Source organism: Pyrus communis, chromosome 1 (genome assembly GCF_041283825.1).
Source record: "Pyrus communis isolate YQ-2024b chromosome 1, ASM4128382v1, whole genome shotgun sequence".
In the NCBI taxonomy this organism is placed as follows: Eukaryota; Viridiplantae; Streptophyta; class Magnoliopsida; order Rosales; family Rosaceae; genus Pyrus; species Pyrus communis.
In genome coordinates, this window is record NC_142565.1 from 11,951,381 (window position 1) to 11,968,216 (window position 16,836).

General features: G+C 38.5%; 3 protein-coding genes across 3 annotated transcripts; 2 read left to right on the forward strand and 1 right to left on the reverse strand.

Moving 5' to 3' along the window:
* The first annotated feature begins 269 nt into the window (after positions 1–269).
* On the forward strand, positions 270–701 carry LOC148699169 (uncharacterized). Its single transcript, XM_088690859.1, has one exon. The coding sequence runs from the start codon at positions 270–272 to the stop codon at positions 699–701; it is 432 nt and encodes a 143-aa protein (XP_088546985.1).
* A 2,804-nt stretch (positions 702–3,505) lies between these two features.
* LOC148699170 (uncharacterized) lies at positions 3,506–4,439 on the reverse strand. The gene has a single exon (XM_088681775.1). The coding sequence runs from the start codon at positions 4,437–4,439 to the stop codon at positions 3,765–3,767; it is 675 nt and encodes a 224-aa protein (XP_088537901.1). The 3' UTR covers positions 3,506–3,764.
* An 8,587-nt stretch (positions 4,440–13,026) lies between these two features.
* LOC137721010 (uncharacterized) lies at positions 13,027–15,705 on the forward strand. Its single transcript, XM_068460136.2, has 3 exons — positions 13,027–13,347; positions 14,548–14,602; positions 15,107–15,705. The coding sequence occupies exons 1-3, from the start codon at positions 13,135–13,137 to the stop codon at positions 15,424–15,426; spliced, it is 588 nt and encodes a 195-aa protein (XP_068316237.2). The 5' UTR covers positions 13,027–13,134; the 3' UTR covers positions 15,427–15,705.
* The last annotated feature ends 1,131 nt before the right edge of the window (positions 15,706–16,836 follow it).

Below are 16,836 nucleotides of genomic sequence, written 5' to 3' on the forward strand. Positions count from 1 at the left end.
CTAAACACATTGGAGTTAAACAAATTAATATCTTTAGTAACTCCCAACTGGTGGTTAACCAGGTCACGAACAACTTTGACGCTAAGGATAACTCCATAGCAGCGTATCTTGCGCAAACACAGCTTTTGCTTAAGCACTTCCACTACCAGATCACCTAAGTCCCTCGAGCGGCCAACAGTCATGTAGACGCTTTGGCTCGCCTCGCCTCAGCAGTGGAAGGCAAGATTGGGAGAAAAATTCATGTTGAATTATTGGTAACACCAAGCACCATGGTCACAGAAGTGTGCAACTTGCAACAGGGGGATAACTGGATCACCCCAATTTATAAATTTCTTGTTCATGCTACTCTCCCAAATGATAAAGTTCAAGCTAAACAAATTCGATACAAGTCTACCCGCTACCTGATTATTAATGACCAACTCTACAAGCGAGGTTTTAACCTACCATACTTACGGTGCCTCACTCCTGTGGAAGCGGAAATTGTCCTTCAAGAAATACATGAAGGAGTCTGCGGAGATCATGCTGGATCTCGATCCCTAGCACACAAGGCTTTTCGCCAAGGATATTACTGGCCAACACTCCACCAAGATGCCATCAGAATATCCCGTTCATGTGATAAGTGTCAACGCTACGTAACTATTCATCACTCCCCTCCCGAGCCTCTTACTCCTATGATCAGCCCTTGGCCTTTCGCCCAATAGAGACTTGATTTGATCGGCCCAATGCCTGCAAGAAAGGGCAAGGTCCTCTATGCAATCGTTGCAGTTGACTACTTCACAAAGTGGGATCCCTTCATACATAGCAAAACATTCATAAGCATCACTCATGTCAATCAACATAAACATCATACATTCCAACACATTCATACATAAACATCATACATTCCAACACATCCATACATAAGCCAATTGTGCTTCGAAAGGGTTCAACATACTTTGTGTCATTCGACACTTGCTACAATATGCCTTGACACCTTGCCCTTATTCTCACCAACCAAGTGATGAAATGTGAAGAAAGAACTCATCTTCATGCCACCAACGAGGTGATGAAATGTACAACCTGTACTCTCCTTCATGCCACCAACCAGGTGATAAAACGTACAACCTGTACTTTAATATCATTTGGCAACTTGCCACTCATGCCACCAACCAAGTGAAGAAGGAACTCATCTTCGTGCCACCAACCTGGTGATGAAATGTGATGAAAGATGATAAAGGAACTCACATTCGTACCACTAACCAAGTGATGAAAGTAACTCACCATTCATTCCACCAACCAGAAGACGAGTGGTACAACTTGTACATGTGAACTTCTAGCATTCACAAATAATCAAAAACTCTCAAGCTTTACAACTCAACTAGGGGAGCACTTATGCCTAACAAGAGTTATAGTCACCAACAAAGTCTTATTGCAAGCCAACAACGGCTTTAGTGCATGGTATACGAAGATCAAGCTCTTCAGCCTTCTTACATCTGCTTCAGACATTTCTCCTCTGTAACAATGCAAACACTACAACTCGTAAAAAGCTTCACACACTCTTGATCAAGACTGTTCGAAGCAAATTCAATTTATATGGTTCATCCAAACCTTCGACTACTACAAGGTGTGGCTTGCATCACAATCTCTTGCTCAACAGTGTGGAAGCAAACTTTGTATATGTTGTCTCTCTTCCACAAAATTTGTATATGTTGTCTCTCCCACATTTTCAAATTTCTAATTTTTCCAAAAAAAAAAAAAAGAAAAAGAAAAAGAAAAAGAAATTGGGAAATTCAACTACTTCAACAAATTGAGGGTAACTACAACTCTCAAAAGCTTCACACACTCTTGATCAAGATAGTGTGAAGCAAAACCAACTTATGGTGCCAACAAAAGCTTTAACAAGTGACGGGCAACAACAAATGTCAAAAGCCTCACACACTCTTGATCAAGATAGTGAGAAGCAAAATCAATTTATGGTGCCAACAAAAGCTTCAACAAGTGAAGGGCAACAACAATTCTCAAAACCTTCACACACTCTTGATCAAGATGTGTGAAGCAAAACCAACTTATGGTGCCAACAAAAGCTTCAACAAGTGAAGGGCAACAACAAATGTCAAAAGCCTCACATGCTCTTCATCAAGATAGTGTAAAGCAAAATCAATTTATGGTGCCAACAAAAGCTTCAACAAGTGAAGGGAAACAACAATTCTTAAAAGCTTCACACACTCTTGATCAAGGTAGTGTGAAGCAAAACCAACTTATGGTGCCAACAAAAGCTTCAACAAGTGAAGGGCAACAACAAATGTCAAAAGCCTCACACACTTTTGATCAAGATAGTGTGAAGCAAAACCAACTTATAGTGCCAACAAAAGCTTCAACAAATGAAAGGCAACAACAAATCTCAAAAGCTTCACACACTCTTGATCAAGATAGTATGAAGCAAAACCAATTTATGGTGACTAACACAAAAGTTTCACCTACAAAGGTTCAACTCTCAACTACAAAGCTTCAACACAAAAGCTTCAACACCAAAGTTTCACCTACAAAGCTTCAACTCTCAACACCAAAGCTTCAACACAAAAGCTTCAACACCAAAACTTCACCTACAAATATTCAACTCTCAACTATAAAGTTTCAACAACAAAGCTTTAACATCAAACAAAGCTTCATTAATGGAGAGCAACTACAATTCTCAAAAGCTTCACACACTCTTGATCAAGATAGTGTAAAGCAAAAGAGCTTCAACAAATGAAGGGCAACAACAAATGTCAAAAGCCTCACACACTCTTGATCAAGATAGTGTGAAGCAAAACCAATTTATGGTGACTAACACAAAAGCTTCACCTACAAAGCTTCAACATCAAACAAAGCTTCATTAATGGAGAGCAACTACAATTTTCAAAAGCTTCACACACTCTTGATCAAGATAGTGTGAAGCAAAATCAATTTATGGTGCCCAACAAAGCTTCAACATAAAAGCTTCACCTACAAAGCTTCAATACAAAAGCTTCACCTACAAAGCTTCAACACAAAAACTTCACCTACAAAGCTTCAACACAAAAGCTTCAACACCAAAGCTTCACCTATAAGCCTCAACACAAAAGCTTCACCTACAAAAGCTTCACACACTCTTAATCAAGATAGTGTGAAGCAAAATCAAGTTATGGTGCCCAACAAAACTTCAATACAAAAGCTTCAACACAAAAGCTTCATCTACAAAACTTTAACACAAAAGCTTCACCTACAAAGCTTCAACACAAAAGCTTCGCCCATTAAAAAAAAAAAAAAAAAAAAAGAAATGAGCCTAGGCCTCCCCTTCTTTGAGCCTAACAACTTTCATACCAAATATATATGAAGGAGGAGTTTTGGGCAACCACTTAGAAAGGAAAATGGTGAAGTTTTATTTGGAAAATTGCCTACTAGCAAGAGACCTCCCTCGTCAACTCTCTCGACCGGAGATTTGGGGGACTCCTACCATATACCACTACACTTTGGTACTCAGAAATTTCACGACTACTTAGTGCCTTGGATTTTTCAAGTCCCCAACCGAGAAGTTTTCCTCACTCAAGAAATTAAGGGAGCACTACTTCAACCTACAGGGTCCACCCACGAAGTTTCAACATGCAAACTTCAACAAAATAAAAAATTCAAAGAACTTAGTGAATGATACCGTAGTGTATTTAACACAACACGTTGAATGAAGTAAAGCTTATTTATTGATATCTTCGATAAATTACAAATACGTGCATACACATGAATCAAAACAAACAAACAGGAGGGCGCCTTCACAAAGGCTGCTTAGGAGAAGTCTCAACACTCGGCAAAGCCCCAAAAATAGGAGGCACCGGAGGGTGATTATTTGGAGCCTTAGTACTGGGCAGAACCCCAAAAAGAGGAGGCACCAGAGGTTGATCATTTGGAGCTTTAGTATGTGGTACAGTCCTAGAGGACGAAGGCAATAAATGCCTTTCGAACAAACTTACAAACCTCTGATGATCATTTAAAATCTGACTCTCGGATTCCTGTAACTGGTCAAGCTTTCTCTTCATGGTTGTAGCATAGCTATATGCGAGCATGTGCAACTGTCTATTCTCGTGCTTAAGCCTTCTGATCTCCTGTTTGAGACTTATTACTTCAGCCGCCAATGATTCAACTTGGCGGGTTCGAGCAAATAGGCGTTGGGCCATATTAGACACTGAACCTGCACACTGAACACTGAAAGCCAAAGAATCCTTAACAACCAACTCATCGGATCGTTTGGAAAGTAGTCTGTTGTCTTTGGGAGTGAGAAGATTCTTAGCCACCACCGCAGTGGTCATATCATTCTTCATCACAGAGTCCCCAATAGTAAGGGAACGAATAGGAGATAAGAAGGATGGGCGCCACATGTTATCCTGAGGAGACATGGCTACCTCTCCTACAACATTCAAATCCAAACGACGGTCGGATGGGCCAGACATTTTCAGAAAAGATGAAGAAAAAATGAGTTACAGTAAGTTTTAGAAGTACGAAAATAAGCGAAAAATTCCTACAAGCAATAACTTTCTAAACGTACTCCTTGAACTTAATTGGTGCTCCTATAAAAGAAAGAGCCAGATCTTCAACAGGGCTACTTGTTCAAAAATCGAAGAGGCACCACGCTCCGAATTTCGAGAAGCGGATTTCCTGAATTAAAATTTATTAGCAATCTTCACACGCGACATCAGTTCCTCGGATACTAAGGACAACTTTGCCAAAGAACTCTGACAAAGTTAAGACAAGTAAATGTTGAAGGCCCAGTTACCATACTATTACCCACAAGGATAAAAGAATAGCACCACTGCTTGATTATTGGAAAATCCTTATGTGTGTCAACCTCTGTGCTCATTGGCAAAGCAGACTTGCAAAAATACCCAACCTTTCTTCATATCTGAGAAAACACTCCCAACAAGATTGCTTGCCCAGAAATCGAAGAGGCACCGCTCTCCGAATCTCGAGAACCATATCCCCAACAAGATTGCCTGCTCAGAAATCGAAGAGGCACCGCTCCCCGAACTTTGAGAAGTCGGATTTCATTGGATAAAATTTGTCCACAATCCTCACACGCAACATCAGCTTTTTGGATACCACAGGCCACTTTTTCAAAGTGCTGTGACAAAGTTAAAACATGTGAACCTTGCAGCGACCACTACATTGTTTGACCGAGAAGGGTAAAGGAACAGCATTACCACTCGTTGTTGGGATAATTCCTATATATGTCGACCTCAATCCTCCACAGCCAGGCAGACCTGCTAAATAAAAAAAAAATGCTGAACCCTTCCTCACATCTGAAATGGTACTCCCAATCTAGCCTCTCAAAATACTCTATTTTCTTCTCCTTCGATAATACCCATGCCAACCAGCCACATCAGAGCAAGAATATCTCATATCATCAGGGTTGAAAGCAAGAATATCCCATATCATGCTTTTTCCCTGTCTTTTCCTTTGCCCTTGCTCTTACCTGCAGGACAAGGAGTAATAATGCAATCAGTCGGAACCTGAAATCAAACTTCCGATCTAGAACTGATTGCCCGGAACCTTTGCCTAGTTGCTTGCCTAGCATTGCTCTCGAGTACTCATCCTCAACTGTTGTCAAGGTTATGAATTCCTTCGGCAAATACCTCAAAACAGTTGGTACGATATTGGCTCTTTACACTAAAGTTGCCAAGCATGGATGAGTCATTGAGAAGTAGTGCTCTGAATGACCATTTAAATGCAAAGGTTGCGCACCATTTCTGCTATACAAAAGATTGAAACAGAAGGTTGAACGGCGAGCTAGAACAGATCACTACAGCACGACACCCTTCTTGTGGAACTGCACAATCCAGACGGAAGAATCTAAGTCAAATCCAAGCTCGGCATCATTGCTCTAATTGAAGAGATCGAGAAGCCTTAACAGCCTTTTGCTAGCACCGTCATCGAAGAACAAAGCTTCGCTATTCCACATTTATTACTTAGTCAAACAGCAAAAGTATCCCAATATCATCAGGATCGAACATACTCTAGGTCTAACGGATTTGTTTTGACCTCAAATTCTGGAGTCGGCTCGCTCATTTGGAGGAAACCAGAAAACCCTCCAGCCCAATTCAAGAATACACCTGTGGAAGGTCAAGTACAACAAAGCACGTGCTGATTCATCTATCTTCTCCAAAAACAAGAGTACCTCATATCATCTCTTCTCCCTGTTTTTTTTCTCTTTATCCTTATTGCTGAATGAGAGACAGGGATAATGAGTACAATTAGCCGGAACCCAAGATCAACCTACCGATATGAGACTGATTGCTTGGAACCCTGATTACTTACCTTGTCTGTCACCTCCTTCGGCAGATCTCCTCGCTTAAAGACTTGGGGGACTCCTACTATATGGTTTGTATCACACTTGACCAAACCCGAAACTACAAGTAAGCTTCAAATGAAAATGATACATTACTTTATGCGTCAACGCCAACTAAAGATACCACTCCTGGATGAAGGAAAAGTACTTCCAAGAGAAGATGCCACATCTACTTACAAGACAGAGTAGGCAAGTGAAGGCGACACCGCACTTCGGTACTTGGAAGTTTCGTGATTACTCAATGGCTTGGATCTTGCAAGTCCCCAACCGAGGAGCTTCCCTCACTCGGGAACTTAGGGGAGCACTATTTGTACCATACTTAACCAATCCCGAAACTACTAAGCACCGGTCAACAGTATACCGTCAAGGACCTACAAGACTTTTCCTCCAACTAGGAGGCCAATCACAACATGACACATGTCGATATCAGAGGCCAATCATAGTGCAACACGTGTCGATATCAGAGACCAATCACAACACGACACGTGTCAATGTCAGAACAAAGCTAGAAACTCTCTTCTATAAAAGGGGATCATTCTCCCACAATAACCCTTAATGTCATTTGTACTAAACTATTCACTAGAACTCACTAAAAGAGAGCTTGAACTTATGTATTTGTGTAAACCCTTCACAACTAATGAGAACTCCTCTACTCCATGGACGTAGCCAATCTGGGTGAACCACGTACATCTTGTGTTGTTTGCTTCCCTGTCTCTATTCATTTACATACTTATCCACACTAATGACCAGAGCAACCTAGCGAAGGTCACAAACTTGACACTTTCCGTTGTACCAAAGTCCTCGCCAATGTTGTGCATCAACAAGATAGATTGCAGTGCAAAGGCCTCAACCCAGTAAATGTGAGGAACTTTAGAAGCTGCCAAAAGAGTTCAAGCAGTCTCCACTAAATGGCGATGCTTGTGTTCTACACACCCATTTTGTTCAGGGGTGTGTGGACTGGTAAGTTGGTGCTGAATGCCGTGTTGAGCCAAGAAAGTTGAGAAAGAAATACTCAAGAATTCATCACCAGAGTCAGACCTGAAGGTAATAATCTTTGTGCACAAAGCATTTTCAACCATAGATTTGTATTGAATAAAAGTGGACAGTACATCAGACTTGTATTTCAATAGATAGAACAGGCAATATCTTGTATAGTCATCCACAAAAATGACATAGTACTTGAAACCTTGATAAGATGTGATAGGTGAGGGGCCTCAAACATTAGTATGAATGAATTCTAAAGGCTTGCTAGTTGTAGAAATAGTAGATACAAAAGGAAGTCGAGAGCATTTGCCTAACGCACAATCTGAGCAGAAAAACTTAGCAGCATTAGGTAAAATTGAAATACAAGATTGAGATATTAGTTTATTGATAATCTTCACAGAGGGGTGACCCAATCTACTGTGACAGAGATCTAATGAGGCTTTCACAGAGGTTGTAAGAGCTTTAGGAGAACCAGTTGGTGATGATGAGAAAAGAAATCGATAGAAACCATGTTAAACAGGTCCTTTAAAATGCATCTTCCCCGAAGGAAGATCCTTCACAGTGAAGTAAGAAGGATGAAGATGCAATGAGCAATGATTGTCAATCAGAAACTGATTTGCAGATAAAAGATTGTGTTTTAAATCAGGAACATATAAGACTTTATTTAGATTAAACACACTATTGGGAGTATGCAAAACAGTAGAATCAGATGAGTGATGGGCAAACCTTTGCCATCACCAATGTACACTTGTTCAGGACCAGTGTAGGCTTCAGGGTTTTGTAGATTAGCATAAGAATTGGTCATGTGTGAGGTGGCTCCAGAGTCCACAATCCAAGTAGGAGTGGAGGAAGATGAGTTTGCCACCATTGCTGAATAAGAAGATTTCCCACCATAGGCCGGATTCATGTGATGGGGACAATCACAAGCTTCATGATCAAACTGATGACAGATTTGACAAGAGTTCTTCATGTTGTAAGAGAAAGTATTTCGACCTCCACGATTAGAACGCTGATTATTATTGTTGAAGCAATTGAAATTACTTGGCCTCTGATTGTTAAAAAATCTGGGAGAGCCACGATTATGATTACGATCTAGTCCACGACCTTGATGAGGAAAGGTAGAAGACTGAGCAACAAATGCCTGAGAGTTAGGATTTGATGTAGGAAGTGGAAGAATACCAGCAGAGGTTTGTAAAGCCTGAAACGATGATAAAGCAAATCCACTTTTCTTGCGATTGGCTAACTGTATCTCTTTGCTAAAAAGCAGACCATGTAATTCATCAATTGTGGTGGATCGAAGGCGAAATTGAATAGCATCAACAAACGAATCATACTCAGGAGGAAGACCATGAAGAGCGATCGAGATCAAATCAGAGTCTTCAATCGGAGAACCAACACTAGCAAGGGCATCAGCAATAGCCTCAATTTGCTCAAGATAATGAGCAGCAGTGGATTCACCTTTGGTAGGATTATGAAGGCGAGATCGAAGCTCATGAATTTGAGATTGAGAAGCCGTGGCAAGTCTTGATTCCAATTTCGCCCAAAGTTCACGAGCCAAATTCACACTGACAATATAAGGAATGAGAGATTTAGAGAACGTAGAGTTGATCCAAATGAGAATATTTTGATCATTCTCATACCCAGAAACATAAGTAGGATTGAGGATGCAATTGCCTAAAGAATCGAGAGTGAACTGAGGCGGTGCCGCCATGGATCCATCAATGAGACCAGTCAAATTATATCGGCGAAAAATTGGAGCAAAGAGAGCACTCTTGGTCAAGTAATTTGTGGTGGTGAGCTTGATTGCCACTATGGATCCAATGTTTTGGATCGTAATAAAGGAAGAAACAGAAGAATTAGGGTTTGAAGGTGCAGTCGGAAGAGGATGAACTGGAGAAATCGATTCCAACAAAGGAGATGCAGAGGTCGCCATTGACAGAGAGTGATGAAGGAGGATCAAAGAACACGAACAATGATCAAGAAATCAGAGATGAAGATCGCACTGCGATCAAGAAATCAGAGAAGATGATCACAGAAGGAAGTGCGACAGTTGGGATCGAAGAAAGAAAAGTTGTGAGACAGGTAGGCGGGTGATACCATATTAGATAAAATATGTTTTCATTTCATTAGAAAATAATCTTACACTTTGAGTATTTATATACAAGTATATTGTAACCTCTAGACAAACAGAAAGTAACTATCAAATAGAAATCTTAATCACTAAATAATATCTTTAGATAGTGTAGTTACAATATTATCCTTTATAGTTTTACCATTCCTCTATAACGAGATAAAAAATTTTATCATGTGGCACCTCAAACTAGTGCTAAATTTTGTGCTAAAAGATATTAGTCGTGGAGTTAAAGAAAATTCCTCTTTTAGGGTTGCGAAATTTTGGTCCTCAATGTTTTTCATCCCAAGCAGTCTTCAAAATTTAAAAATGTGTCGAATGAGTACAACAATGACAAGAGCACCAGTACGATGAAAGTTGTAAAGTGTGTTTAAAAGTTATGTACATGGTGGTTGTATAAATCAGTGGTAACCTCTTCTAAAAAGGGACCCATTGCAAAATCATAAATTGTTATTGAGCTTTTTTGTAGGAACGGTAAGATAGGGCACTAGATAATGGGGGAAATGGAATGGAAGGGCGTAATCCATCCATTTGACCGAAATATCATATAAAAGAATTTTTTTTTTTCTTTTGAAAAAACAATATTATCTACATTAAAGGGAAGAGTGTGGGTTTAGCCTCACAATGGGCTAACAATAATGTGGTTCAAATTTATCTTTAGCGAGAATCGAACTTAAGACCTCTCACTTACAAATGAAGAAGAATATCACTACACCGTAATACTAAGTGGCATCATATAAAAGAATTAAACGCACATATAAAATACAAGGATAGGCAGAGAAAATATTTTCCGTTGCGTGTGTGCGTGTTTGTGTAAGAAGCTAGAGAAAAAAATTTGATTTTGTTTTTATGAGTCTAAAAAAGTTTATTTCTATTCTAATTTTGGTTTCACGAGTCTAAAAATAAATAGATGAATCGAAAATATAGAAAAATGAGAGAAGATACAGGTCCAATATATTAGAATAAAATTGGAGTGACTAGTCCTTGCGTGAGACACCAAGAATGGTTAGAGATTGTTGGAGGGTGGGTGGTAATTATTAAAAGGTCAATCTACTAATTGGTGTTCCAATTTTTAAAAAATTCCAAGGACTCATGCCCATTCTAGTCCTCAAGTTGCTCTGTCACTGAACATGGCTGAGGTTGTTCTCGTTCCTTAAGTCTATTGTTCGTGATATTTTTTTTATCAATTTTTGTGATTGACGACACTAATTGTCTTCACTACACACACACACACATATATCTATGTATATGTCTATGTATATATACATGCATAGGTTTAGAGCAACTCCAGCGGGAGCTCCTGCTCGAGGGACGGGCTCCGGAACAGGGTTGGATTGCCCGAGGGAGGAAGTCCAGCGTTGGCTGGCGAGGGAGCCCGAGCAGGCTCGAGTGCCAGGCTCGTCGATTCGTGCCGGCCCGAGCGCCCGAAGGTAATCTGACGTAGGCTGACGTCAGGACGACGTCTCCACACTTTTTGAGGGCCACGGAGGTTGGTGCTGCTGTTCGGGGCAACCACGGCGCTGGTGAGCCTGAGCTCACTTCAAGGCGCCCATGAGAGCATTAGAGATGGGGGGCTTCATGCCGGGACTCATGTTTTGGGCAGTGGATAACCGCTCCAAAGCCACACTGAAGCAGAGCTCCAGAGCTCGACACTACAGAGGGTGGGAGGAATTGGGGTGAGATTTGATGCATGCTTGGCGGAGGAAGCTGGTGAGGGAGGACAAAAGGGTTCCGTCGACCGGCTTCGGCAGAGACAAAGGCAGCAGCAGCAAATGAAATCAACAGTGGAGATGCAACGGTTAAGACAAGTTTTGTGAAAAAAATACTATTATTTTATAAATAAAAAAAATACTATTATTTTATTACCTATTGTCAGGGCTATTCAAGTGCAACAATGGAGATGCAAAAGGCAGTTATTGTTCATTAAGGACAATTACTGTTCACTAGGTGGATTGAATAGTGAATAGCCTGGGGGGAGGGCTCCCACGCTGGAGTTGCTCTTAAGGACCAACTTAAAAGTAAAACTCTCAAAGAGTTGAAGGACAAAATTTGTAATCAACCCTTCTAGTAAAATATCAAAATGTACCATTTGGTTTGTAGTTATAACAATTATTCATGAAAGTAGAGAGCACTTACATGACACTGATATAGCAATGTGCCATTAATTAGTACAATATTATGTAAACATAAATTACACAATGGTGTGTGTGTGTGTGTGTGTGTATTTTAACAGAAACGATAGCATAATTTCATTAATGAACAAAGAGTTACAAGTGGGTGCCATATCTTTATATTATAAACATGCATTGGTACATGACACTTGTATATCAGTGTGCCAATTAGACCAACTCTAATGATTTGGGTTAAAATCTAAATTTTTAGCTCATAAAATTTTAGGTTCAAACTCAGAAACATTTTTTTTTTCTTCCAATAGTTTTGGCTTAAAGTTTTAGTCTGAAATTATTAATAAATGATTTTAGCTTAATTTCTTTTTCAGTAATTTAAAAAAAATCATTAAACCTACCTCATTCTACACATACACACCACATGAAAGAACATAGAAAACCACACAATCCACCTCATTTTTAAACACACATACATAGGAGAGTAGAAAGAAAAAAGGGAGAAAAAATGTTTGGCAAAAGTGAATTTAGTGTGGGTATTTGAACAAATACATAGGTAATTATAGAGCTTTTAGGGAAATTTTGATTAAATTTTTTTAATTGTTTTAGCTATTTGGATTTAATTTTGCATTGTTAGATCTTCATTTTACCGTTCGATTTGCTCATATTAGATCTCAACCATTGAATTTAATGTATTTATAAATTTGATTTATTTAAAACAAAATTGAATTTAACCAATGGTCAAACCACATGGGCTCTTCGGTAAAAAAAAAAAAAAGTTGTTGGTCTTCCTACAAGTGGTCAACAACGTCAGCAACTCGATCCAAACCACTACCTTGGCTCATTTTCTAGGTTAAGTTTGGCCCAAAAATAAGTTTTAACCCAAAATGTTTTTTAGCCTAATGATTAGAGCAGCTTTGGGCAAAGTTCAAACTTGAACAGTGAGTTTGAACTCGACTATTGGAGGTGGTCTTAGTACAAAACCTTATGTTGACAAAAATTTACATATTTTTGTATTATAAACCCTTTAACTTTCACTGAAGCCAAACTCGAGTAGCACCACAACAGTGATCTATTCGTGCCCTGCAAGTTCTCAAACTTTTTTTTGTTAACTTTTTAGCTGAAATGATCTTTAAGGTTGACATAACTCTCCACTTTTGTCCTTGGGATTTAAAATCAATAGAAATAGTCCTTGAGATTGTCCATCATCAATTATTTTAGTCATTTTATGAAAAATCTCTGTTAAATTGAAAAAACTACAAATTCAAGAAGAATGGTTGATTTGATAAAAATACTATCAATTAAATGAAGATTTCTCACATAATGATCAAAATGATTAATGTTAAACAATTTTAAAAACCAATTTTATCAATTTTAAATCTTAAGAATCAAAATAAAAAATTTTATCAATACGAGGAACCGTTTTGGATATAATGCCTAACTTTTTCTATGTAAAGCATTTAAGCTTACACTGATAGCCAAACACACCACAAGCACCTCGCTTCCTGCAATCACAAAGGCAACAGTCCGCTCAACTCCCCCAGACAAACACCATCAAGGAACCAATGGAAGAACCAAACCCAGCGGAGTCCACAGCCACCGAAATCCTCACAACCCCTCCGAGCTCCGCCGAAGTCCTCCCTCCAGAACCTCCGCCGTCTTCTCTTCCTTCCAAGACGAAGAAGAGACCTCTCGAAAATGATGCCCATTTCTCCAACTCATCTACCCTCTACAAGGTTCGCGCCGTCCTCAAAGAGGTCCGTCCTCATTTTCTCGAGGTACAGTTAAAAACCCATCTCCCAAATTTTGCATCTTGATTTGAATTTCTTGTAAATTTTTAATGTTTTTGTGATCTAGGTTTTCTTTTTGTTGAATTGTGTATTCGGGTTTGTTTGAATTCACAATCTGCACGTCTTTAACATTTCTAAAGATTTCATTTTTCTCTAAAAGGATTAAATAAATGTGCAATCTTTGTATTCTTCTGCCTTGTACTTACATTTTAGGTGCCCTTAGTAGCTCCGCAGTGAAAAGTTTGTTTAAATAATGATTTTGATGGAAATGTTATTAGTATGAGGTGTTTCATATTTTTCGTTGCAGAACGTTTAATACTCGAACTATTAGTAACCATTGTTAGGATATAGCGAAAATGAAGGCAAGTAATTTATGGTTCTAAGTGAATTGAGGTGTTTCTAATTTATGCAAGTGAAACTGTCAATATTAGTGTTTATCTGCTAACATTACCAATATTGCTCGATTGTCTTAGGCTGCAGGCAAAGTGTAATGTGTTAAGCATGTTGTATTGGTATGTAATCTGTATTCGATGCCTAGAATTTAGAAGATCATGACTGCTTTAAAGTGCATTAGGCTGTTAGTCTAACATGGATGTGGATGTAATCACTCTCAAGTAATTTCTCTAAATCTTACATTTTGACATCTAAAATACAGCAAAGAACCGCATAAATTGATTATATTTATATTTTTTTCTCTTTCCAACTCATATATGGAGAGAAATTATGCATCATAGATTGATATATAGGCTAAGATAGAAGTAGATTACAATTGTGGACTAGAAGTTCAAACCAAGAAAAAAAAGGGAAAAGATGGGGAAAATGGTGGACTAGACGTTTAGTTCTTCTTCACCCTAAGTTCACCCTAAGATGAACTTGAAGTAATCAAGAAGAAGAAGATGATAGATAGCTTAGGATACTCCTGATGTAACTAATACATATATTAGATACAATTCACACGTTTCTGAGATTCATTGAGGGGTTACCAATATTTTCTTGCATTCTATGTTCTTCTTGAACTAATACTTCACTAAGTAGCTGCTATATCCCTATACTTGAGAGGAAAAAAAAATTGCAGGATGGGCCCATGACTACCCTTGTCTCTTAGTTGCTCTGCTACTGGCTTCCTTTGTGTGCCACGTTATATGAAGTATGGAGAGGGTAACAATTTGCTTTTTTGTCATCTTGAAGGTTCTCCGGACCCCTGACTTTCGAACTTGCAAGTCATCCGAAGAAATTCAAGAATGTAAGCTCATCAAGATTTTGTTTTCATTTTTTCTTTTCACACAGTGACATACAGTTATCCCTTGATTTGTATGATAAAGCTGACCTGATTTGGTAATCTTAACGCAAGTGGTTTCTTATTGCGGTGGTTATGACATCTGACTTTCATATATGTGCTAACTTGGCTTAGTAATCTTTCGTGTGAATGATTATATTGAGTTTCACCCTTGAACTCAGTTTGGGATAGTTTTATTGTTGGCCACCCTCCTAGAATATTGTTAGTAGCATTCAGTTGGCCTTTCACCTTCTTTACAAGGAGACATATGTCTCACTCATCTTCTAATGTCGACATGTGGTTTTGTCCTGAGTTTCTTGAGCACCATATATGCCTTTGCTCCGGTTTTTAGATTCCTTTAGACACTTTAGAGTTCAAGGCGTTTTTGTGATGGAGCCAATTGCATGAGATGTTGCTTTTAATGGATTGATCATGAGATGTGCTAATGGTCATGTATGTTGCAAATTTCAGACGTTAAACTTCTGATGGAACTATGCAAACAGATGACGGCAGAAACAGTTTCGGCAACAAGAAGTAAGAATGTGCCAGGTGAAAAGCCCCAAGATACAAGGGCTTTTGTAAAACCATCAGAAAATAAGTTTCCAACAGGTGTATCCAGCGAGAAGCAGCAGGCTGAAGATGGTCAGACTCAAGGGACATATATTGTCGGTGGGTCTGCTTTTGGCTGGAATTTCATTACCTTTGTAGGCGAAGAACCAGTCTACTATGGAATAACAAAGGAGTCATTTCGAGCTAATGGCAGCAAAGAAACAGTTCAGACTGTGGAGTAACGGAGGAGTTATTTCGAGGTAAAGGCAGAAAAGAAGCAGTTATGTAATCCTACCGCTAGCATAGACTCTGATTGCTAGTAGAAATTTTTAATCCGACGCCATTATATAGAAAAAGGGGGATTTCATTGACGATTTGAGCAATTGGAATGGATGTAATGTTTTCATTAGAATGGGTTATTCACCTTGATTCTTCAAAAGGGATCGGTGGAATTTGTAATATTAGAATGGATGTAATGAATTGATCAATTGAAATTTATGTCAGCAATTTTATTCCAGAAAGGAAGTATCTTTGCTGGAGGTACGGTACTGATATCTTGACATCGGACCAGTCATCTGCTAGGACATCAACTTAATACTGTTGCAGGGTGTCAAGTGTGCATGCAGGCTCAAATGCAAACCCAGACCAAGGGAAGCCATCTGCTGCCATGTTTCTTTCCCTTGCGGCTCCAGTTCCCAAATTTAACCCTCATGATTTGAAAATTATGTTTCTGCTGTAAGCACCATAACATCCCACTTACTGAAGCGTGATATGAGTGCGGTACTTTTAAAGAGATTTAACTTTTATCTATTCAATAGTTCATTAAAAAGGATCAGGATCCTCTCTTGAGCTAAGGGTGAGGATCCTCCTGAGCAAGTTCATCGGACCTTTCAAATTTTATCCAACGGTTACAAACAGGGGTTTTTTAAAAGTCATAATAATGGTAACTGTTGGATAAAATTTGAACGGTCCGATGAGCTTGCTCAGGAGGATCATCATCCTTAGCTCAAGAGAGAATCCTGATCCCATTAAAAATGCCCACTTCAATATAATATATATCAGTGATATGGTCTTTGTAGAATTATTGTAAAGTAATTATATTTTATCAAAACTAGTGCGGGCATAATTCAACAGTGTATAGGCATAATTATACTATTTCTAAATTATATACGGCAAACTAGAAAAAACAGTAAATTAGGTGGAAAGTAAATTTGGTAAAGGCTCACCTATATGATCTGTCTGGTGCATCAAAAATTCTCATTTTATCAATCATGTTGTGTAGTGGAATTATTGTATGTCTTACACTCTGTTGGATGAAGAAATTTAATATTATTAAGAAATTTCAAAATGACAGAATTATATTTTCTAGAATTTGGAAATTTTCTTGTTTTTCTTTTTTCAAATGTGAATTTTCTTGTTTGATTAACATAAAAGAATAATGAAATTTAATTACGAAATTTATTTTATTTTACTTTTAAACTCCTACTCAAAGAAATTTAAAAATGACATCTATTTATATGAAATTTAATTTGGGAATTAGAGGTCCTAAATTCCAATTTTTTTTTCCACGCGGAAATTCTAAATTTCTTTGTTTATGATACAAACAAGAAAATTGGTGCACATCGATTTATAAATTATGACTTTTGTCAAAA